Genomic DNA, 25,099 nt, shown 5'->3' with positions numbered 1-25,099 from the left:
GTACTTACCATAATTGAGTCCTGATCCTTATTTGGGGCCTCTAGGCAGTAATGTAAAATAAATAAGTGGCCATATATGGTGGTATAACGGATTATTTATGGTGTCCTATCTTTGCAATTTGTTTTAAAGTACTTATGCAGATACAATACTGACACTTAGGAGCTTACAGTCTACATCTGACCAGTATACTAAATAAGGTAATGAAGAGAGGAGGAGCAGATTTTACTGGACAAAAGGTCAGCAGTAGAAAGAAAGGTGACTGAAATTGATTTTAAGTAGAGCTGAATTAATTAGTTAGGAAGGATAACCTTATCTGATTATCATCCTTTTCTGTTCAAGGGATAACTGTGGGTAAGTCATGACTTCCTCATAGTTACTCATAATTAAAGAAAAGGAGTACTTGTGGCACCTTAGAGACTAACAAATTTATTTGAGCATAAGCTTTTGTGAGTTACAGCTCACTTCATCGGATGCATTCAGTGGAAAATACAGTGGGGAGATTTATATACACAGAGAACATGAAACAATGGGTATCACCGTACACACTGTAATGAGAGTGATCAGGTAAGGTGAGCTATTACCAGCAGGAGAGCGGGAGGTGGGGGGAACTTTTTGTAGTGATAATCAAGGTGGGCCATTTCTAGCAGTTGACAAGAATGTCTGAGGAAGAGTGGAGGGAGGGGAATAAACATGTGGAAATAGTTTTACTTTGTGTAATGACCCATCCACTCCCAGTCTTTATTCAAGCCTAAATTAATTGTATCCAGTTTGCAAATTAATTCCAATTCAGCAGTCTCTCGTTGGACTCTGTTTCTGAAGTTTTTTTGTTGAAGAATTGCAACTTTTAGGTCTGTAATCGAGTGACCAAAGAGATTGAAGTGTTCTCCAACTGGTTTTTGAATGTTATAATTCTTGATGTCTGATTTGTGTCCATTTATTCTTTTACGTAGAGACTGTCCAGTTTGGCCAATATACATGGCAGAGGGGCATTGCTGGCACATGATGGCATATATCACATTGGTAGATGTGCAGGTGAACGAGCCTCTGGTAAAAGAAAACGAGTACTTGTGGCACCTTAGAGTCTTACAAATTTATTTGAGCATAAGCTTTTGTGAGCTACGTGAGCTACATTGAAACCTCAAAAGGGAGTGTAGCAATGTGATGACTCACTGGCGTGGTGTCTCCTGCTGGTCATCTTGGGAATTAGCTCTTCCAGCCCAACGGCTCGCCGGCCACTAGCTTCCATGTCCCTCCCAGACCCCAGTGCCCCTTTACCTTGGGGTCCTGCCCTCTGGCAGTGCCCCCACACTCTGGATCTCACCTCCCAGGGGAACCCCCAACCCTCTAAACCCACCTTGCCTCAGTGGCTACTGCCAGTCATCATCTGGCCCCCGCTCACTGGGGCAGACTGCAATCTGTAATGGCCACTCATCATTGCAAGGGGTTAGGCCCTGCTGCCTTTGCCTATCCCTGGGCTGCACCTCTGTAGCCCCAATACCTTCGTAGGGGTTTTACCAGGCTGGAGCTCCGCAGCTCCCCTTGTCCTTCCCCAGCACTGCTCTACTTCAGGTACCTTGCTCCCAGGCAGCTAGCCCTTCCCACTCCCAGGCTAAAGCAAGACTCCTACAGCTTCTGGCCCACAGCCCTCTTATAAGGGCCACTTGGGCCCTAATTAAGCCAGCCACACCTGTGGTCAGCTACATTGTCAGCTTCCCCTAGCTATTTTCAGTCCTCTTCCCCCAGCCACAGCCGTCTCCAGGGCTGCTTTTACTTTGGGCTCCCCAGGGCAGCCCTCTCCCAGGGCTGTTTTAACCCCTTCAGGGACAGAGTGGGGTGACCACCCCGCTACAGGGAGAGTTTCTAAAAGTTTTATGAATAAACATAACTTTTGTCATGTCTGCAACCTTCACAGAGCCAGGAGGAAACACTATCTTAGAAGTCGATGAATGGGGTCCAAGGGGTTGGGATCCACAAGAAAAGTTTGATGGGGAGAGAGAAGCCCCATTTTGAGAACCTCACTCCTGGAGCACATGTGGTTCTCTAGCCACCTTCTTCTATATGTGGCCTGATTATTTTGTAGATCAGCTATCTTGGTGCCTTATAAAGATCACAACTTTCAGTGGATTATTCTGTACTGGATATATGGAGATGTATATAATTCCCATTGATTTCACTGGGGCCTGGATTTCACCCTATAATTGCATGTAAAATGTATAAAAGAAGTTACTATTAATGTAGCATATTAGAAGTAAAACCTGGGATCACTGACAGCAACAAAAAGTCCCTACTTGGGTATCAATACTTCATAGTTCAGTGGACTGTATAACATGTGAAAGCAAGTATGCTGTGAGAGACTGTGACCAGAAGAATGAAATTGTTTCTGTTCACTTTGTCAGTATGTATAAAACGTGTATGTATGATAAGCCTCTCTCTCTAGAATTCAGGAAATTGCACCATTCTGTCTTGATGTTAATTTAGTCACAGATTATTGTTTTCCTCATACTGAAAGAGGCATATATTTTTGAAATACCAATAATGTAATCTAATTTTCTCTCAATCTAAAATCCATAAAGGGTTAGTTGACTAATTTGACAATGTATAAAATACCGAATTATGCCAATTTTCAGATGTTATTTTCTTCTCTTTTTATGTTTTTATATTTGGGTTGACTTGCCTTGTTTCTAATTTAAATGTAATTTTAGTGTATTTGAAAACAGAGTACCCCATTATATTCCAGTCTTACTGGACTCCTGTCCTTTCTGTGTCACAGATATATTTATATTGCTTTGTTTGAGGCTCTTCCTTATTCCCATTGAAGAAACATTTAACACTGGTTATGTTTACTTCATCTCACTTGGAATGTGCATTCATCTCACTTGGAATGTGCAATTGCAAGTTCAAACTGATTGTTTGTTTCAAAGTTGATTTCTGAAATTTGCCAAGCCAGCCTTTTATATGTAGCTCTGCAACGTAAAAAGTATCCTAATGCACATGTATTTCTGCCTCCAGTACACTATCAGCTTGCTGGGGGATTTATAACTTATTGCTTATTCAGTAGCCTAATGAGGCATTAGAAAGACCCTCTTTCTTTCTTGTACTCTGTAAGGTAGCAAGATAAAGAACCAGTTTGATAGAGTGCCAAGCCTCTAAGACCCAGATTCAGAAAAACATCCATCCTCAGGAAACCTTCTAAACATGATCTTCAGTTTCATTGAGGTCAATGGGACTTCAAGCACAGGCTTAAAGTGCTTTCTTGAATTGGGGCCTAGAGGCCCAGTGCTGAAAGGTTCTGAACATCCTCAATTTCTGTTGAGTTGGGAGTTGAAGGCCAAATTAGCATTGGGATCTAAGGGCCTAATCTGAAGCTCCTTGAAGTCAGTGCACTAATAACAGCCTTAAGGAAGATGAGCTGATAACTGGGGTTAGACAGTCTCAGATTAAAAACAACCCTTTGACTGGGAGAACATCTTGGATCAGTAATTTTAAAGAAAAAATATATGCCCTGTTGCAGCTAATTTTTTTTTAATGTAGAAAACTCAGAAAACTTGAAGTACATCTAAACTTTTCACAGGTATGGAAATTAAGAGTTGAGTCACCTAGACAATATTAACTCTGCCCCTGTATCAGTGTGTTGTAGTAGCCAGGCAAGGTACTAACAAACTTCAACAGAACTTTAATTTTTAAAGTGGAAACCTCTTTTCCAAGCTGCTACTGCATCCTCAGTAGCTCTCCCTCAGCCTCTTCAACTCCTCCCCCCCCTTCCTGTTTCCCGTCCTTTCAGACTCCCAACAGCCTGTGTTCCCAATTCTAATAATTACAAGCAACATCTAAACACCACACAGTGCCAGCCTTTAATCCTCACTTCTGTGTTCCTTTTATGCCTGGCTTTTAGAATGCTATTTTAGATCAAGCATACTTTCCAAGGGCTTTATGAAATCTGCAGTCATCTTACATTTGGAAGTACCATTATACTGAACTGTTGCCTTTCACCCATCTTCCTTTGGTTGCCATTTCTTCCCCCTCCCCCCTCCGATTAAGGGCTTTCAGAATGTCTACATCCATTTTCAGTTTAGAGGAGATACTGTCTGTGTATAGTTTGCATGTGGAATATTGAAAGTGATCACTAGAGGACTGTTTTATACATGTGTTTGGTATGATGCTTTGTGGCCACAATAGCTTTTGGTCAACATCTTCAAAACTGGGGGCCACATTTTCAAAGGCCTACCACTACAGCTGGTCAGATATTATGCTAAAATTAAAGAGAGGGGGCAGTGAAAGAGATGTTTACTGTCCAGCCAGGTTGATATGGCAGTAATTTGGGAAATCCAGGTTCAAGACACTCCTCTGCCCATTTCAGAATTATGTGAGTTGGAAAACCCTGCACTCGAGTTGGCAGAGTTGGGAACTTGCATATGGGTCTCCCTTATCCAAAAGCAGTCACATTCTAACTTTCTGAATCAAAAAGCTCATGTGTTGATCTGAAAAACGGACACATTGAGACCACTCTGTTTTTGTGACAACTTCTGAAGGTTTTTGTTTTCATTCCAGTTGGAATGAAAACAAATGATCAAACCTCGAAAGTTGCCACAAAAAGAAATTGTGATCCTCTGGTCAGTTCTACTCAGCACCACAACTAGATGCATGTTGTTAGAAGAACCAGGCAGTTCCTATTTTAATATTTATTAATGTCTAGCCATGACAACTCAGCAGCCAACTTGTTGAGCTTTTTTGCAAATCTGAACCTGTGTGCCTAAGGTTGGGTTCTTAATTCTATGTTTAAACACCCAGATAAAACTGGCCTCATTTTCAAAGTGCATTACCACCTATAATTTCCTTTGACTTGAGTGGGACATGTGCATCCTCAGTACCTCTGAAAATTAGGTAATTTTAATATGGGTTGAGGAGCCAAATTTAGATGCTGAGGTTTGAAAGCTTTTATCTTTTGCTCTTTTCACGTGTATAGTGTTGTTATCTGTAGCAAGGAGGCATCTAGATATAGAAACTCTAGCTTTCATGATAATTGTTGGAAGTAGGAAATTTTAGTGAAGATGGGGATAGTGTAGCCATAGGGACGATGGAGTCTGCATGATATCGGCATGATTTAAGGCATTGTAACTGTTGGGATTAAATAATTACAGATGGGTAAGTTTGTCTCAAAACTTTGTTTTTCAGGTCAGAGTTAAGGTGGTCTATGTTCATCTGTTTTTCGTAATTTAAAATGTTTTCTTCTTTTAAGTTTTTAACCTCAACTCTTAATTTCCCAGGGTTTTAATAGTTTTATTTCTTTTCTTTTTAATGGCAATGTTCTTCTTAGATTTTTTTTTAAATTCTTAACTGATTGAGCTATAATTAACTCCATTTAGCAAAGGGTTTTTTGTCTGGGAATTTCCCATCTTCTGACATGTAATAGGAGGTAGATAGCAAGATACCATTTGAAGCTGCTAAGCACCATATGGAACAAAGGAAATGGAGGATATGAAGCTCTGCAGCAGACAGGCTCATGGGACCCTGTAGCACAGTGATTCTCACCAAAGGGTCCAGGGCCTTCTAGGGGGCCACAAGCAGGTTTCAGGGGGTCCACCAAGCAGGGCCAGCATTAGACTCACTGGGGCCCTCGGCAGAAAGCCGAAGCCCTGCTGCATGGGGCTGAAACCCTGGGCTCTGGCCCCACCATCCAGGGTTGAAACGAAAGCCTGAACAACTTAGCTTTGAGGGGACCACTGTGGCATGGGGCCCCAGGCAATTGCCCTGCTTCCTATCATCCTGCTTCCTATCGTCTAATGCCAGCCCTGGCTTTTATATGCAGAAAACCAGTTGTTGTGGCACAGTTGGGCCATGGAGTTTTTATAGCATGTTGCAGGGGGTGGGCTCAGAAAGAAAAACATTGAGAACCCCTGTTGTAGCATGTAGGATCCCTGCATGATTTCTGGCTTCCAAGATATCTCGCAACCCCATCTCCCAGTCTTCCTCTGTTTCCCTGATTCCATGAATTCATTCCTGATCCAAACCTGACCTTAAAGTCCGTGGATCCCTTCGTGGTTCTTAATAGGACAGCAGAACGTATGGTCCTCCTGAATACTCTACTGTTGCTCACAGCAGTTCTTGCGGACTTCATGAAGAGTGGATGCTCTTGCTTTTACTCTGGGGTTTTGCATGTTGAATGCACTTTCAGTGGACCACAGAGGGTGAAACATTTTTGGAAGAGGGTTTCATGGAATTCAGAGGCTTGTAATCATGTACATTGCAGGTACAGAGTGTGAGAATGCAGTGTTAATGGTGCATACAATGTTTAATGAATCAGCCCCTAAGTATAATTAACGAAAAGATTAATGGTCTTATCCGAGGTGCTGCAAATTATTTGCATTGCATTTTTATGTTGACGATTAATAAAGTAATAGAAGGGAGGGCAAGAAAAACATTGAGTGTGGCTATAATTCTTCTATGGCTTAATTGAATACAGGTATGAATTCAGAAATTCTGCTATGGATTTCACTGCTGCTCAGTCATTCCTTTAGTAGGAAAATCTAATCTTCATGGCTAGGCATGTAATTTTATTAGAAATGTTTTCATAGGAGGCCTTCTGTAAAGAAAAGACTGAAAATATAAACTGCCTTATTATTTTAGGCTTTTAAAAATTATTATATTTGGTGCATGGTAGAACCTAGTATATTAAAGGTTGGAAAATGGTTGTCTTTCTGATCTTTTGTTTTTACCTGTTGATAAATTTCCATCTAGTCACATTATTTTGCTGGAATTCTTCATGCACTGAACATTCTTTTCTTTGAAAGTTTGAACAAAATTCCATCTGCTACTTTTGGAGACTGGGGGAGCTAAAAATATTTTTTTCTCCACCTCCTTCACTGTAGCATTAATTTTAAACACTCATTGAGGACATTGAAATGTGAATATTACCGAATACAGGCATTTGCTCCTTTTTTCCTCTTTAATTAAAAACACACTATCAATGTTAAAATCACAGGGACTCTGAAAATTCAGAAGTTAAGATTCTAACAGCAACACAAGCTCAGAATGATTGCAGATTTCTATTATTAATTTCCAATGTTTCTAAGTTTTAAATGTATATGTCAGTGTATTACCGTACGTCATAAAGTATTTAGCATAAAGTATAAAAGTATAATGCAGATACATTAAAACTGCCTTTGGAAACTTTTTTTAGTTTGACTTTATGATTTCAGCTGTGCAGCCCTAATGACCTAACCACACCTTTGGGGGAGAGGTGGGAGGCAGGATTTGGCTGGCTGTCCAAATAAAGGAAATAGTGCTTTATGGTTGGGGAGGAGAGAGAGAGGCAAAAGGGGATAAGGAGCAACGCTGACTTATCCCCTGGAATCCAGGTGGGTGGAAGGGTTTAAAAGGGGAAGTGCAGTGCAGTGAAGCCTCCTTTCACACAGAGCAGGCTCAGGCAGCACCCACTGTCCCCGCTTTTAAGTGGTGAAATACCAGGTTTGGTCAAGACCTGCTGTTGGTATTGCACTAACTGTCTGTTTTTAGGGGGGCTGGGAAGGAATTTTTTCCTTCTGACCAGTTGGCCTAGGTGCAGTTGCAGGTTTTCGCCTTCCCCACAGCAGGTTCAGGGAGGGCTTTGTTTGTGCGTGGCATGAAGGGAGGTAGGTCACAACTCATTATATAAGTGGGGTGGATGTCCAGTGCAGGTACTCCACAGGGAAGGGACACAGTGACTGGATAAATGACTTGGTAAAGAACTTAAAAAGAAGATGTTGATTAAAGGAATGGAACAGGGGAGTGTGGGGGAGGGGAGGAAACGGGATGGGACTCCTGTGACTGGCATGGCAGGAAACCAATCCCCCTTTCTTATTGTCCACCTTAACCCTTCTATAAAGGAGGGCAGATGGTAAGGTCCCAGGAATGAGTTGTCTGGAGGACCTGGATGGAAAAAGATGGGGCGGGGCGCTGGCAGAAGCGCCCCGAGAAGTTATTGAATGAACATGGGGTTTACTTTTTCCGCTGGGTAGTTCCAGACATCTAATAATAAAGTTGTGGCCTGATTAAAACCATATGAAATGTCTCCTGTCCTTGTTTCGGTATAGCCAGACAATGTTACATCAACATAGTCAGTACATTCATAACTAGACATGGGTCAAAACCAAAATCTCAGGTCTGAGAGTTTATATTCAAACCTCTGTCTCTGAACTCTCCTGTACAATTTAGGGTCTGAATTGGATTCAAGATACTGAAGGGGCCTGCTTTTAGCATGTGTTTTGTATGTGTGCCAGGATGGTAGGACTCACAAGGAACATCAGCTGATCCCACAGGATTTCTGTCACTTTCTGCCAAAATCTCCTGGGACCCGCTCATGAAACTTCAATGGAGTCAAACCTGCTTAGCCTAAAACATAATCTCTGCACCCAAAGCCTAAACATAATCTGGTTCTGAAACACCTTGTGCTTAAAATATCTCCAGAAAGTTTACACAGTTAACTGTAGTATCTATAGTTATAAATGAATATTTTAATAATGCAGTACTATTCCCCCTCCCCCCCTTTAGTTTTATCCCTTTTTGCTCTCTATTTGTAGCACATCCTACCTTGCATTAATGTTTACAATCCCAGCTAATACTCGTAGGGACGTAACCACAATACCAGTAATGATTTGTGCTCTTCTAGAATGTAGAGAATTGCATTTCCTTCAGACATCTGGAGTCCTGGATGGAGCACAACGAGGAAATGACTTTTCCTCAAATTTTACTGCTGTCTGTGGAACAGTGCAGTGCTGGAGTTTTGATTCCTTATTATAGTTACTGAATAATTTGTTTTTAGTCTTCTTAAGATGATGCCTTTGATGGGAGTCATTCACTTCCAAATGTGATTTTTGGGCAGGCTATGGAAGGAATTCTGTTAAAAAGCCTCTTTCTGAATCTTACTAGTTGTTTAACTTCATTTTAGAGGAAGCCATTTCCATATATCTTTCATATTAAGAGGTAATACTGTCAGAACATAAGAACAGCCATACTGAGTCATACATAAAAAGAAAAGGAGTACTTGTGGTACCTTAGAGACTAACAAATTTATTAGAGCATAAGCTTTCGTGAGCTACAGCTCACTTCATCGGATGCATTCAGTGGAAAATACAGTGGGGAGATTTATATACACAGAGAACATGAAACAATGGGTATCACCGTACACACTGTAATGAGAGTGATCAGGTAAGGTGAGCTATTATCAGCAGGAGAGCGGGAGGTGGGGGGAACCTTTTGTAGTGATAATCAAGGTGGGCCATTTCTAGCAGTTGACAAGAATGTCTGAGGAAGAGTGGAGGGAGGGGAATAAACATGTGGAAATAGTTTTACTTTGTGTAATGACCCATCCACTCCCAGTCTTTATTCAAGCCTAAATTAATTGTATCCAGTTTGCAAATTAATTCCAATTCAGCAGTCTCTCGTTGGAGTCTGTTTTTGAAGCTTTTTTGTTGAAGGATAGCCACTCTTAGGTCTGTGATCGAGTGACCAGAGAGATTGAAGTGTTCTCCAACTGGTTTTTGAATGTTATAATTCTTGACGTCTGATTTGTGTCCATTCATTGTTTTACGTAGAGATTGTCCAGTTTGGCCAATGTACATGGCAGAGGGGCATTGCTGGCACATGATGGCATATATCACATAGGTAGATGCGCAGGTGAACGAGCCTCTGATAGTGTGGCTGATGTGATTAGGCCCTATGATGGTATCCCCTGAATAGATATGTGGACAGAGTTGGCAATGGGCTTTGTTGCAAGGATAGGTTCCTGGGTTAGTGGTTTGTTGTGTGGTGTGTGGTTGCTGGTGAGTATTTGCTTCAGATTGGGGGGCTGTCTGTAAGCAAGGACTGGTCTGTCTCCCAAGATCTGTGAGAGTGATGGGTCGTCCTTCAGGATAGGTTGTAGATCCTTGATGATGCGTTGGAGAGGTTTTAGTTGGGGGCTGAAGGTGATGGCTAGTGGCGTTCTGTTGTTTTCTTTGTTGGGCCTGTCCTGTAGTAGGTGACTTCTGGGTACTCTTCCGGCTCTGTCAAGCTGTTTCTTCACTTCAGCAGGTGGGTATTGTAGTTGTAGGAATGCATGATAGAGATCTTGTAGGTGTTTGTCTCTGTCTGAGGGGTTGGAGCAAATGCGGTTATATCGTAGCGCTTAGATTCTCCTAGTAGAGTACTTAAAGGCCCCTTACCAGTGAGATACCATCTGCTTGACTAATCACCCATTCATATTTATGTATAGTTTATAATCTCCTTGATTAATTGGTTAGCCAGATAGCACAAGGCTACAGAAACTCATAAAAAGTCTGGAGGAAAATGTGATTTAATTGCTTGTCAGAGTAAATACAATAAAAATAGACTATATATGCAATACTATAATATACACTAAATTTGAAATTTGCAGATGCCATCTTGAAAGCACACTATCCACGCAACTCAAAGGCAGATAAGATATGGTAGCTGTATTTTTGAAAGTGCTGCTTGTGTTAGTTTTTTCATTTTATTCTAGTGGTGCTGTAATTAACTTTATCAGTAAATATGTCGGAAGGAATACTAAGGCACATTACAGTTTTGACATGGATGAACTTGAAAGGTTGGGTCAGGCTATTTTATACATATAGGTTTCCAATCTCATAACATAAAAAAGATGTATTTAAATTAATGGTTGGATTGTATACTGCATCACATTAATTTTTTTAATCAGTGGATTGATTACATTTTTTTCTTGTAATACTAGTGGGCTCTTTCAGGCATACGTTTTTCTCTGAAAATTAAGTAGTAGCATTAACTAAGATTACTACTTATTCCTGCACCATATTGGATTCTTATTCTGTTTCAGATGGTAAGACTTTTTAATAGAATTTCATTTAATAAAAGAAACTTGCACTATTGGGAAGACTCTTAAAGCCCTGTTCTGTTTGCTGTCGCAGAACTCTGGGTACTCTGGTAAATCTGTAAATGGGATGAGACTGAATCAATTGGTCCTTCAGTTCATAGATTCATAGATACTAAGGTCTGAAGGGACCATTCTGATCATCTAGTCTGACCTCCTGCACGATGCAGGCCACAGAATGTCACCCAACCACTCCTACGAAAAACCTCACCTATGTCTGAGCTATTGAAGTCCTCAAATCATGGTTTAAAGACTTCAAGGAGCAGAGAAGCCTCCCTCAAGTCACCCATGCCCCATACTACAGAGGAAGGCAAAAAACCTCCAGGACCTCTCCAATCTGCCCTGGAGGAAAATTCCTTCCCGACCCCAAATATGGCGATCAGCTAAACCCTGAGCATATGGACAAGATTCACCAGCCAGATACTACAGAAAATTCTTTCCTGGGTAACTCAGATCCCATCCATCTAATATCCCATCTCAGGGGATTTGGCCTATTTACCCTGAATATTTAAAGATCAATTAATTACCAAAATCACATTATCCCATCATACCATCTCCTCCATAAACTTATTGAGTAGAATCTTAAAGCCAGATAGATTTTTTGCCCCCACTGCTTCCCTTGAAAGGCTATTCCAAAACTTCACTCCTCTGATGGTTAGAAACCTTCATCTAATTTCAAATCTAAACTTCCTGGTGGCCAGTTTATACCCATTTGTTCTTGTGTCCACATTGGTGCTGAGCTGAAATAATTCCTCTCCCTCTCCTGCATTTATCCCTCTGATATATTTATAGAGAGCAATCATATCTCCCCTCAACCTTCTTTTAGTTAGGCTAAACAAGCCAAGCTCCTTAAGTCTCCTTTCATAAGACAAGTTTTCCATTCCTCGGATCATCCTAGTAACCCTTCTCTGTACCTGCTCCAGTTTGAATTCATCCTTTTTAAACATGGGAGACCAGAACTGCACACAGTATTCTAGGTGAGGTCTCACCAGTGCCTTGTATAATGATACTAAAACCTCCTTATCCCTACTGGAAATACCTCTCCTGATGCATCCCAAAACTGCATTAGCTTTTTTCACAGCCATATCACATTGGCAGCTCATAGTCATCCTATGATCAACCAATACTCCAAGGTCCTTCTCCTCTTCCGTTACTTCTAATGGATGCATCCCCAACTTATAACTAAAATTCTTGTTATTAATCCCTAAATGCATAACCTTACACTTCTCACTATTAATTTTTATCCTATTACTCTTACTCCAGTTTACAAGGTCATCCAGATCCTCCTGTATAATATCCCGATCCTTCTCTGAATTGTCAATACCTCCCAGCTTTGTATCATCTGCAAACTTTATTAGCACACTCCCACTTTTTGTGCCAAGGTCAGTAATAAAAAGTTTAAATAAGATTGGTCCCCAAACCGATCCCTGAGGAACTCCACTGGTAACCTCCCTCCAACCTGACAGTTCGCCTTTCAGTAGGACCCGTTGCAGTCTCCCCTTTAACCAATTCCTTATCCATCTTTTGATGTTCATATTGATCCCCATCTTTTCCAATTTAACCAATAATTCCCCATGTGGCACGGTATCAAACGCCTTACTGAAATCTAGGTAAATTAGATCCACTGCGTTTCCTTTATCTAAAAAATCTGTTACTTTTTCAAAGAAGGAGATCAGGTTCGTTTGGCACGATCTACCTTTTGTAAAACCATGTTGTATTTTGTCCCATTTACTATTGACTTCAATATCATTAACTAATTTCTCCTTCAAAATTTTTTCCAGGACCTTGCATACTACAGATGTCAAACTAACTGGCCTGTAGTTACCTGGATCACTTTTTTTTCCTTTCTTAAAAATAAGAACTATATTAGCAATTCTCCAATCATTCGGTACAACTCCTGAGTTTACAGATTCATTAAAAATTCTTGCTAATGGGCTTGCAATTTCAGGTGCCAATTCCTTTAATATTCTTGGATGAAGGTTATCTGGGCCCCCCGATTTAGTCCCATTAAGCTGTTTGAGTTTCGCTTTTACCTCAGATATGGCAATATCTACCTCCATATCCTCATTCCCATTTGTCATGCTACCATTATCCCTAAGATCCTCTTTAGCCTTATTAAAGACTGAGGCAAAGTATTTGTTTAGATATTGGGCCATGCCTAGATTATCTTTAACCTCCACTCCATCCTCAGTGTTTAGCAGCCCCACTTCTTCATTCTTAGTTTTCTTCTTATTTATATGGCTATAGAACCTTTTACTATTGGTTTTAATTCCAATTAAACTTTGCAAGGTCCAACTCTACTCAACTTTTAGCCTGTCTCACTTTATCCCTACATGTTCTGACCTCAATAAGGTAGCTTTCCTTGCTGATCCCTCCCATCTTCCACTCCCTGTATGCTTTCTGCTTCTTCTTAATCACCTCTCTAAGATGCTTGCTCATCCAGCTTGGTCTGCAACTACTGACTATGAATTTTTTCCCCTTTCTTGGGATACAGGCTTCCGATAGCTTCTGCAGCTTTGATTTAAAGTAATCCCAGGCCTCCTCTACCTTTAGATCCATAAATTCTTCAGTCCAATCCACTTCCCTAACTAATTTCCTTAATTTTTGAAAGTCAACCCTTTTGAAATCAAAAACTCTAGTTGCAGATTTATTTTTGTTAATCCTTCCGTTCAGTTTGAACTGAATTAGCTCATGATCACTTGAGCCAAGATTATCCCCTACAACCATTTCTTCTATGAGGTCCTCGCTACTCACCAAAATTAAATCTAAAATGGCATCCCCTCTAGTCGGTTCAGCAACTACTTGATGAAGGAATCCATCAGCTATCGCATCTAGGAAAATCTAAGCCCTATTATTATTATTACTAGCACTGGTCCTCCAGTGTATATCTGGGAAGTTAAAGTCTCCCATGATCACGCAGTTTCCATTAGTATTTACTTTATTAAAAACATTAAAAAGAGCTCTATCCATATCCAAATTAGATCCCGGAGGTCTATAGCACACCCCAAGCACTATCGTAGGAGAGGCTCTACTAGTTATCTTCCCAATGTAATTTTTGCCCAGACGGACACTTTCTTATCCATTGCATCACTTCTTATTTCTTTACATTCTACCTCATCATTGATATACAATGCTATTCCACCACCTTTACCTTTATTTCTGTCTTCCCTAAACAGCACATACCCTTCAATACCTGTAGTCCAGTCATGACTACTATTCCACCATGTTTCTGTTATCCCTATAATATCTGGTTTCACTTCCTGCATCAGTAGCTCTAGTTCCTCCATTTTGTTACCTAGGCTCCTCGCCTTGATGTACAAACATCTTAATTTTTGCTGTTTGGCCTCGCTCACATTTTGTACCCTATTAGGCACAGTCATTCTACATCCAGTATAACCTATTAGACTAGTATCCACACTACCGTTGCTCCTTATATATGCATCCGATGAAGTGAGCTGTAGCTCACGAAAGCTTATGCTCTAATAAATTTGTTAGTCTCTAAGGTGCCACAAGTACTCCTTTTCTTTTTGCTCCTTATATACATTCTCCTACCCACTGGCCTGTAGTTACCCAGATCACAGTTTCAAACTGTGTAATCAAACATTGTAAAGGAAAACATACTACTCTACAAATTAGCACATTGTGAATGATTATGGTCTTTGTATCTCCAAGGCTATTTGCAGTCTTGCACCCAACCAAGATGATAAGTAGAGATGGGCAAAAAACTTTTTGGCGAAAAAATATTTTTGAATCTGCTTTTTCCATCAATGACACTAGAACATTTTGTGAATTAAAATTAATTTAACCAAATTGTTTAAGAAAAAAAAAATCTCAAAAAAAAGTTTGTTTTGTTTTAGCATTTTCAAAAGTTTTGATTCTTTGATTGACTTTGTTTTAAAATTACCTTAATTCTATATATAAAACTCAGTCAAAATGTTTTGACTTGGGTTGAACTAAACGTTTTGTCCTGAAGATTTTTGTTTTGTTTTGATTTTGGTTTTTTTCTTCCAAATTCTTAGTGATTAAAAAATTCCATTATTTTCACAGTTCTAGTGGAAAGGCTTATGGTGGTGATGTGCCTCAGGCCTTCTTTATTGTACTGATAATGCAAATATTTTTAGAACACTGATGATACATTAACTAAGAAGCGGTGCTCACAAACTCATTCCATTTTGTGTGACATTGCTGACTTTAAAGTAGTAAGGCAGATTATTTTTCTAATGGAACAAAACAAAATTTTAAGTTAATACATCAAAAACAATGAAAAATTAGACTGTAACCATGAAGCCTTCCTAATGAATATGTCAGCGGGAACAATCTTTAGCAGACCATAATGTTTTCAAGAAGTGGACTGTTGACAGCTTATTTTTAATACTCTAAGGATTGCTGACCTGCTCATATCATCCTCAGAGCTTGAATGTACCCTCGCTTGGAAGAGGCATGGGGATGGGGGTCAACTACCTCTTTGGCTCTGTTTCTGGCACCCCTGGAGTTATCTGTCAGAATGTGGATCCATGTGGAGGGAGGTGACAGGTGGTGGGTGAAAAGTAGACTAGTCCAGGGGGTTAGGTGATCATAATCTAATTGCATATCATAGTGTTTCCCATTGCGCCTCCCCTCCCCTTTCACATTTTGAGATAATCTTTTATGGGGATGTGAGGAAGCCCTGGAAATGGTTCATTGTGCCAGCCAGACCCCAAAGCTGGTGTGGAGGTATGGGTGCCCTAGGCCTCTTCTGTACCCTATACGTTTTGTGGCCCAGCACCTATTCTATGTAACAATGAGTACAGGCGTCTAAAACTCACTCTTGATTTGAAGAAAATGTGCTAGGGCAACCTCCCCAGACACTTTTTCCTTCCTGTGTGTTTTACCATAGGACAAGGCATTTAGGACTTTTTATTTGTAAAATTAGGGATTTTTTTTTTTGGTGGTAGATTTATTGTAAATGATCCCATTTGGTCCTATTTGCGTTTGCTTTATAAGTGAACCCTAGATTTTGGTTGAAGGCAATTCTGTTAGCCCACCAGTTTTCCTTACTAATATCTGGTAAACAAATAAATAATATGTACAAAACGTAACTTGTATCAGAACTTGCAAAGTCCAAAGATGAAATGTGTTGTTACTTGTTGCTTGGGAAATATCTTCTAATAGTTATTAATTTAGTTGAGTTCCACTGGAATTCTTCTGTAGAAGCTCCCAAAACAGAACATTCAGATTTTGGTTTAGGAGGCTAAATACTGTTTGTAGACAAACGTTATTAGTAACATTTCTTTTAGATATTAAAAAGCAAAAGTGAATGATCATTACTTTCTTTATACCAAATAGTGGAGAAGAAAGTGTGTGGTGGATGCGTGTTCAGTTAGGTAAACCTCCTGACTCCCAAGTCAGGTACTTCATGTTGTCTTCCCACTTAGTCATAAGCTTCCAGTGGGATCAGAATGTGAAATGCTTAATAATAGTTGGGGCCCAGGTGTTCAGAAAGACCTCTGCACCCATAGAGCCATCTAAATGAGGGGAAGATTTTCAAAAGTGCTAGAGCTGGTTGAAAAAAGAAAATTTGTTGTAATGAAAAACTTCAATATTTGTGTTTTGGTCTGAGTGTGAGTGAAGTCTGAAAAATCTTTAAAATTGCCCACAAAAAGGAATTTTCAAATAAATCTAGGCACCCAGGCTAGTTGTGTGCTGCTGCCTGCCTAGTTTCCATTGGAAGTTTAACAGAATTGATACGTTTCCATGGAATGTTTAGATTCTATCAAATCAGCATTTTCCAACCGGAAAAACTGTTCCATCAGAAAATCTTTGACTGGATGTACTTATTATCCAGGAGTTCTCATTGTGTCAGGTACAGCCAGGGATTCAACAGGACTCAGCATCCAATGTACTGTATTGAAAATCTTGCTATTTTTCTTCATACCTAAATTGGAGCTGTGCTCAACTGAAAATCTGGACCATTGTGTTCCTAGTTGTTTTATTTCCTCACTGGTAAACTTGATATGATATCTACAGTACATGGGTAGAATGACATAAAGTGGTCATGTATTAATAGTGTTAATATTATAATGAGTGATATACTACAGGACTGTTTCCTTTTAAAAATATATTAAGTGAGCAGGCTGAGGATAAGAAATGTTTCAAATGAGTTAAATACATTCTTTATTTTGTTTTCTAGTGAACAAACACAAGCCATGGATAGAAACTTCCTATCACGGAGTCATTACTGAAAACAACGATACTGTCATTTTGGATCCTCCTCTTGTTGCTTTGGATAAGGATGCTCCTGTTCCCTTTGCAGGTAGGAAGATACACAAACAATATAACTTGTGTTTGCTTAATGCATAATAACTTACTAGAGAACAGCTGCAATCAGATTGTGTGCAGCACAATGATAGTATCATCTAAGTGATAATAATACCATCAAAGGTTCTATTGTCTGTCTATTGGATTTGGATATTGGGCCCATAGACCTTGAAATGAGATGTTTCAGAATGAATGTGTCTGCTGATTTGTTGTGGAGGCAGGAGAGACTATACAGGTGCCTTGTAGTAAGCTTGTGCTGCTAACACTGGGTTTTTTTTAATAAAAACGAGTGATATGTGAGGAAACTTGATTTGACAATATTAATTACCATTCTGTTTGCCTAACAAATTCTATATAACTAAGCTATTTTACTGGTAATTAGTTAAAAACCAGCTGTGGAGTAAACTATGTAAGTAGTATTCAAAGACACTTGCATATTATGTAATGATGCTAGTACTTCATAACAGTCAGAACCAAGACAGGAAATTTAATGAAGATTTCTGATAAGATTGCTTTATGATAGATTATGCAATATTGAGGATTTTTCCCATATAAAGTCTTTTTTCTTTGTACACTTAGTCTGTCACATTATGAGCTACTGGAGCAGAAAAATAACAGATAAGCTCCTTGAAGTGCAAAAGAGCTAAAGTGGTTGTTGTATTAAAAAAAAATAAAAAACTTGCAAAAAGATGGAAGAATAATAAGAAATAATGGTGGTGTAGAGATCATTAAAAGATGCGCTTATTAAAAATGCATGCACTGTACATGAGATTGAGCTGTTTTCCAGTGTTTTAGCCTGGGTGCACATGGGCAAGCATTATCCTGAAGTATAGGTCCATGTTCAGTTAAATAACAACTCTCAGTCCGTGACCTCCGATGTTACAATACTTCAGTCACAATAAACCATTTCCCCCCATGATTGTGCTGTTATGCTACTTTATGCTCTGCTCCTGCAAAATGGGGATTCTCAAATATTTTCACAGTGCGAACCCCATTTTAATAGAGATTGTCTTGTGGACCAGCACCCCTCTCATCCACAATTGCACATATTATCTCTTGTCCCTTAAGCAACCATATAGCAATTGGCAATTACAGGAAACAAAGTATAAAAATGTAGTCCATCTCAGCTGTCTTTATTTTCAGTTGCTACATGATATTAGAGAGATCCAATACCACCTGACCAGCCAGACCTCCATAGACTGCCAGCATGCGGTCCCTAGGACACAGATTGGGAATCAGTGCTTGCAAAGTGATTCATGTGGATGGACTCTTATGCTAAGATGAATCTCTTTGTAGAATTAGGAAATTAGTTTGCTTCTTTGAGGCTGCCTCTCCTTAGGAGATACTCGCTCTAATAAGATTCAGGGAATTTGTCCTACAAAGATGCTTTTAGGACTAATTGCCTGTGATTGAAGTGCCAATTTTTTGATCACAAGAATGTTTTGTTCTAAACAAGCAACTTGTATTTTTAAGTATTTGTCAACGACTCCTTAAAAACCAGGAAAATATACCCTACATAATTAACAGTTACTTGTGTGTGGTATGTTTGAGCATCACTCATTTTGTGTGGTATTACCTTCCTCTGCAAAATTAGATATCTTTTCACAGATGTGCTATTAATCCTTCTAGTCATACATTAAAAGTGATAATACAGTCCAATGTGCAGTTGCATTAATTGAAAAACACATCTTTCACCATCTACTTGTAAAGTTATTTAGGAATAGAAGGTGTTTTAGAATGGAAAGACCCCAAGATTCCCCTTAAAGTTGGTTCACCTGCTTTATATTTTCTTCACTTACCTAATTCCTCTTTGAAACAAGGTAGAAATATTAGTTACACGTACTGTTCTCATTTATATGTTATTAACTCCTTGATGACTGATATTTAGTTTAATTCCTTAATGCTTATGGTTTGTTTGGTTTTATGCCATTTATGACTGTCCTCTGGAAGATCGGATTTGAAATCTTTCTCTATCACACAGACAGACTTATTTGTTTTGATAAAGTTGCTCATGAGTCCTAGTTGTTTACATTGATTTTTAAAAATGGATTTAATGTATTCATTCATTTAACTCATTTGTCTTCTTTAATTTTGTAACTCTTGCATGTAATATATTTGATGTGGTATGTAAGAGGTGAACATGAGGAAAACAATATGCAGTGTTTTGTGCCAATATCTTGCCAGTTTCACTTTTAAGTTCATGCCCAGTTAATATTCTATAATATTTGGCACTAGCTCAAATAGCCTTGTAACAGATCTGCTTTCTAGTCTATCCAAAACTCTATATTTCTTATTTCTTATTCTCATCTCTTAATTTTTCTTTTACTTTCAAAGAATAAAAGCCTAGATTCCATAGAAGTTTGAATAACCAAAATATTTAATTCCCTGTATTGGTTGCCTAGCATTTGCTTTGTCTCCAATTCCATAACAAAAAGGAAACCCAAACATCTAAGCTTATGTGGTATTCTGAATCCAGTTTCACTGGTTCTGTGTATCATGACAGAGAAATTTCCTTACGCTTATCTAGAAAATTTCTGCTTTAATATCCCAGAAGTTTGTTTGGTTTATTTGCCCATCTTGTGAGACTGTAGGGTGGTGGCAGGGCATTTCCAACAGTTAATGGAATTGACTCTAGAGTTCCCTTCATCCAAAACTTTTTCCTCAAAACATTGGCTAAACAGAGTTTAAATCATCTGATCTTCATAGCTTGTTACACAGCCTGTTGGCTCATCTGTGAGTATAATGAGAGGAAGATGAATGGGGAGTTTGACATTGTGTCATTTTGAATTTTATTTTATAATTTGCATTTTGTACAAGAGCATAGAGTGAATTTTGAAAGGTGCAAATTGAAAGTATACAGTAAGCAAATACTACTGAGCACTGTACTGAAGTTTTTAGCGTATTATCCATCACTATCCCTATATGCGTCTCCTATCCAGTGTTTTGCACTGTACAAATATTAATACTAAGTTTTAATTTAATATATTTGTTCATTTGCCCTTGCCTTTTTCCACAGTTATTTGTAGAAACCACTTACCTACAGTTGCTACACCTCAAATCTATTTTCAATTACATCACATTCCTCCTTTTTTATTGATTTAGTTGTGAACCAACTGTGTGCTAATCTGAGTGCAAAATACTTCTAACTCCTCCACTGATGTAAATAAATGAGTCAGATCTATCCTGGTATTGATTCTTGTGACAGTCCACTGCTCACTTTCCAAACTGTTGCCATTCACAAATCAGGCCTGTATCCGCCTAAATAGCTTGCCTCATTTCTTACAATTACCTTTATAGATTTATTGTATTTATGTGGGTATATCAAAAGATTTCCTGACGTCCAGTTAAGTTATGTTTGTGACTTTTTAAAAAGATGTGTTAGGTATGGAGTTTCCCATTTGTGAATTTATCCTTCTCGCTTCAATCAGATTAGACATTTTGAGGTACTACATTCCATTTGATTCCATTCTAGTATCTTTCCCTATTGCTGCAGCTCACTTGTAGATTTTATAGTTTTCTGGGATATTTTCTTCAAAAGCTCTAAGATCATATAGTCCAGATTCAGGAAGCATCCCTATTCAGGAGATTGACTCTGTGCTGCACTCAAGTATCCTAGAAGCATTGCTAAAATTAAACATGTGCTTAAGTACTTTCCTGAATCAGGGCCATAGCTGTTCCACTAGCTTTCACATAGTTCATTCTAGTGCATCAGTTTTCAAATAGCTTTTAAGAGCTAAGCATTTATTCTTTTAAAAATGTGTGTGCAGATTCATAGATACTAAGGTCAGAAGGGACCATTTTGATCATCTAGTCCGACCTCCTGCACAGCGCAGGCCACAGAATCTCACCCACCCACTCCTATGAAAAACCTCACCCATGTCTGAGCTATTGAAGTCCTTAAATCATGGTTCAAAGACTTCAAGGAGCAGAGAAGCCTCCCTCAAGTCAACCATGCCCCATGCTACAGAGGAAGGCGAAAAACCTCCAGGGCCTCTCCAATCTGCCCTGGAGGAAAATTCCTTCCCGACCCCAAATATGGCAATCAGCTAAACCCTGAGCATATGGGCAAGATTCACCAGCCAGATACCCAGGAAAGAATTTTCTATAGTAACTCAGATCCCATCCATCTAATATTCCATCTCAGGGGAAAATGTATTTATATATGAATATGTGTGTATGTATATATAGGGTGCCTGTATGGATGCTAGTTACGGGTACATCTTTCTTGCTTTTCGGAATTCTGGCTGGCATAAATCCCATACATCTCTAGTTACTTTTATACTAAAACAAAACACCACCCCCTAACATTATGTTTCATGGGCTATGTAAGTGTTATGGTGCCCTTCATTACTCACTTTCTTGCTTTTAAGTAGTTGGGTTTCCTCATAGGGTTTCATACCTATCCCATCAAACTGGTTAAGAAAGCAAAGTCCTTTTTCCTTTTGGAATTTTTCCATTTTTGCTTTCTACAATTTTCAGAGTTTCTTCTATGTATATAAATGAGCCAGATTCTCACTCTTTTCTCCAACCCATTTGCATTGCCCACCTGAGAATTCCCCTGTTGGGGGAGGAGGTCTCAGTGGGCATCAGGTTGGTGAAGCCAACTCCTGTGCCAGTCCCCCACTTCTGACACACTCTAGTGGACAAGGGGGCAGATCATGGTAAGGTGGGGTGGGCTCAGATCTGCTTTATCAGTTTTCGCTAGGGTAAGATCCTTTGGGAAACATACACAGGCAGTGTAAGTTAGAGCAGCCTTTAGGAGCTCACTTACACTGGAGCCTGTATGAGAGCCGGTTCAGAGATCAGAGCAAGTCCAGTGGTGCTTAATGGCTGTAAATATACCAGATTCAGCTGGGGCAGAAAACTTAAGAGCAGGTGCAGTGTAGGGCTGTCGTACAGCCCCTAGAATAGGGGATGGGGTGGAGGAAGGGGTTCTATCGCACTGAGCACTATGGGATTATTGGTTTACTTGAGGATGCAGAGGAGCATGGATCAGGCTGCTGTAAATTAGATCAGCTCTGATTTATACAGGGTCACATTGGTCCCTGCTAGCCAAAAGCTGGGTGGCACAAAGGTGGCTTTAAGCATTGCTGTTCTTCCATCCGCTCTGGGCTATGCTTTCTGTGGGGCACAGCAAAGAACTTGTCTCCTGCTTCTTCTCTGCAGGAAAGCACACAACTGTAGAGCTAAGCTATTATTGACACATTGGCTATTTAATTTGAGATTAGTGCTATGAAGAACAACTTTCTATTCATTGGTTATAAATATCTGGCTATGGAGTTCTGTTCATATTCAGACTTTCTAGTTTTTTAAACATCAGCAGTGGCATAGTCTTTACTTCCGTTGGGATTTCTGCCTCCTTTCTTGGGAACTTTAATGTTGTTCCTGGCATCTGTTTCTTTTTCTCTTTTGAGAACAATAAGGCGAAAGTTTTATTCATGACATTGACTCCTTCTATTAATACATAGACTCTGAAATGCATGTGATTTTTCTTATGGTGTGGTCACAAGTAAATATGTTTGCAGTATTCTGAAAATCTCTCCTTTCTTTCAGCATTGGGTGGTGGTAAAAGCTGGTGCCTAGAAGTGATGTTACTAAGATGGGCCTCTGATGGAATGGGGATAGATCATGGATACTATTCAGAGTTGCCAATTCTCATGATTTTATCACCAGTCTTGCAATATTTGGGGATTTTCTTAAAGCCCCAATTTCCATGTGAGAATATTGGCTTTTTATTTTTACAGAAAGAACATTTGTGGCCCTCATGACTGTGGAGAAAAAAAGCTTGAAAATGTGACTACTAAAGGCTCAGGTGCGAGAAGGAAAATTAAAAGATCCCAAATGTATTCTTTTAAAAAAATCTCAGGATGATTTTAAGTCAAATCATATGATTTTTGGAGTCCAACTCATGTTTTTTGCATGCTTGTGGCTGGTGATACTGTATCCTAAGAAACATACACTGAGCATGCTCCTAATGCCTGGAAGCTTCAAGAATAACTGTGTGTCTCAGGCACAACCAAGCTCTTAAACATTAACTTCTGTGGCTCTCTGGTTACAGCCTGCTGTGATTTCTTTCCCTCCACAGCATGCATTGTGCTAATGTTATCACACCATTTTTGAATCTATATGGAGATATGAACTGTCTCAGGGTAGGTTATTGACCACTCCCCCCCCGGTTATTTTTTTCTTTTTAAAAACATTTTAACACCCCCTCCCCCAAATAATATAATCACATGCCTTCAGGGAAAACCTTTGAGTTGAAAAAGGGATTCTTCCCAAAAAACACATAGTTCCAAATTAGAGTTGCATTGGCCTGAGGATTGGCAGTAGAACACAATCAGCTGTTGTGCACAAGACACCTGATCAGGGATGACCTCAGGGATCAGGTTTTCTAGCAGTAAGGTTAGTCATAGCACAGAGTCATTCTAGCGGCAGATATGGAGAGCTCAACTGACTCAATATGACAGTAACTTATCTCGATAATTTTTTAAAAAAAAACTTACAAAACTGTGCAATATTTTTGAGGGGGTGTTGTTTGTTTTGTTTGTTTTTGAAAGGATGGAAAGTAAGGGGAGGAGGCCTTTTTTAATCCTTATAGTTTGTTTGCATTTTCCAGCAGAATTTACTGCTGAGCATCATGTCCCCACCGAAGAGAATGCTGGAGTGTTGTACTGAGTAGGAGCTTGGCTGTCTGTTGTGTTTCTAGCTATTGCAGAACTGAAGAAGAAAAAGATAACATTTAGAACAGGATAGTGGGGAATGTTCTTCTTTTCATTGAAGCATTCAGAATGTAGAGTCTGATTCACTATTATGTTTTTCTGCTGGTGGGCTTCCACTGAACTTGATGTTACACCGAGGTAAAATTGCAGGAATGCTGTAGTGAATCAGGGCCATTAATTCTGAAATTTCTCTGGCTTTATCAATAGGTTTTCAGGTCACCTGTTTAAAAATGGTCATTTTGGTTCTCAAATGCTTGCCCTCTTGGCACCACACACATATGTGATCCATGTGTGCACGTCTTCACCTAAGTAGTGCTATATAGTTCACGGCTTGCAAATCAGACTTCCTTTGCAAATGAAATCCTAATCTCTGACTTTACCATTTTACCCGGACCACTAAAAAGGAAAGGTAGACAATGAAATAAAAATGTACGGTTGTTTGTTCATTCACATACACTTTCACCCTCTCAAGCAAATCATTGACATTTTCACAGTTAATAGGAGAATTCTTATGCCCAAGTGTACCCTGACAAATCCAGCTGTAGTAGCCCACTTGATCCAGGGCTTGAAAACAAAACTCCATTTTTCTGTAGGATCCTCCTAAGCTGTTTACAGACTTTCAAAAAGTGTAGCATTCCTGGTAGTGGTGGTTTATCAACTGGTAAACAGAGCTCAGCAATAACAGAGCACAATTTTTTTTTTTTTAATTCTTAACCTGAAAAATGTGGGATGTTAAATGTGGATGTCTTCAAATTGAGATTCTGAATAATCTCTTTTTACCTTTCACTGGCAGTAAGGCATAAAACATGCTGTCAGATTTATGGGGCTCAGAATAGATTGGTTTTAAATATTTTAACCTTATAGTAAAGCATGACCAAAAGTTTGAACCTTCAATTAAGTCTTGGAGGTGTTTGTAACAAATCACCTGCTGAATAGCTTTTATTTTAGAAGTTTTTAGTATAGCATAATTGGTACAGCATAATTTAGGGCATGTCTACACTTGCCATTTAAAACACAAAAAGTCCCTTTTCAATCAAAAACCACAGGAACGTCTACACTTGCCAGTGACTTTTTGCAGTGAAACTCAGAAATTTCACCACAAACAGAAACCCACCTCCATGAGAGGCATACAGTTCTTACTGGTGATACTTTTACGGTGATGTACAAGTTAAGACACGTTCTTCCTGTTTACACAGCTTTTAGC

The 25,099-nt window shown here is 39.3% G+C and overlaps 1 protein-coding gene across 1 annotated transcript in view; it reads left to right on the top strand.

Moving 5' to 3' along the window:
• The window catches only part of CLSTN2 (calsyntenin 2), a 690,495-nt gene that overhangs the window by 297,266 nt on the left and 368,130 nt on the right, over positions 1 to 25,099 (top strand). Inside the window, 1 exon segment of the mRNA XM_038416570.2 lies at positions 17,049 to 17,171. Coding sequence (XP_038272498.1) covers positions 17,049 to 17,171 — 123 coding nt within the window.

The sequence above is a fragment of the Dermochelys coriacea genome, chromosome 9 (genome assembly GCF_009764565.3).
Source record: "Dermochelys coriacea isolate rDerCor1 chromosome 9, rDerCor1.pri.v4, whole genome shotgun sequence".
Classification (NCBI taxonomy): domain Eukaryota; kingdom Metazoa; phylum Chordata; order Testudines; family Dermochelyidae; genus Dermochelys; species Dermochelys coriacea.
The sequence above is the reverse complement of the archived record's forward strand: the minus strand, read 5'-3'. Positions and strand labels throughout refer to the sequence as shown.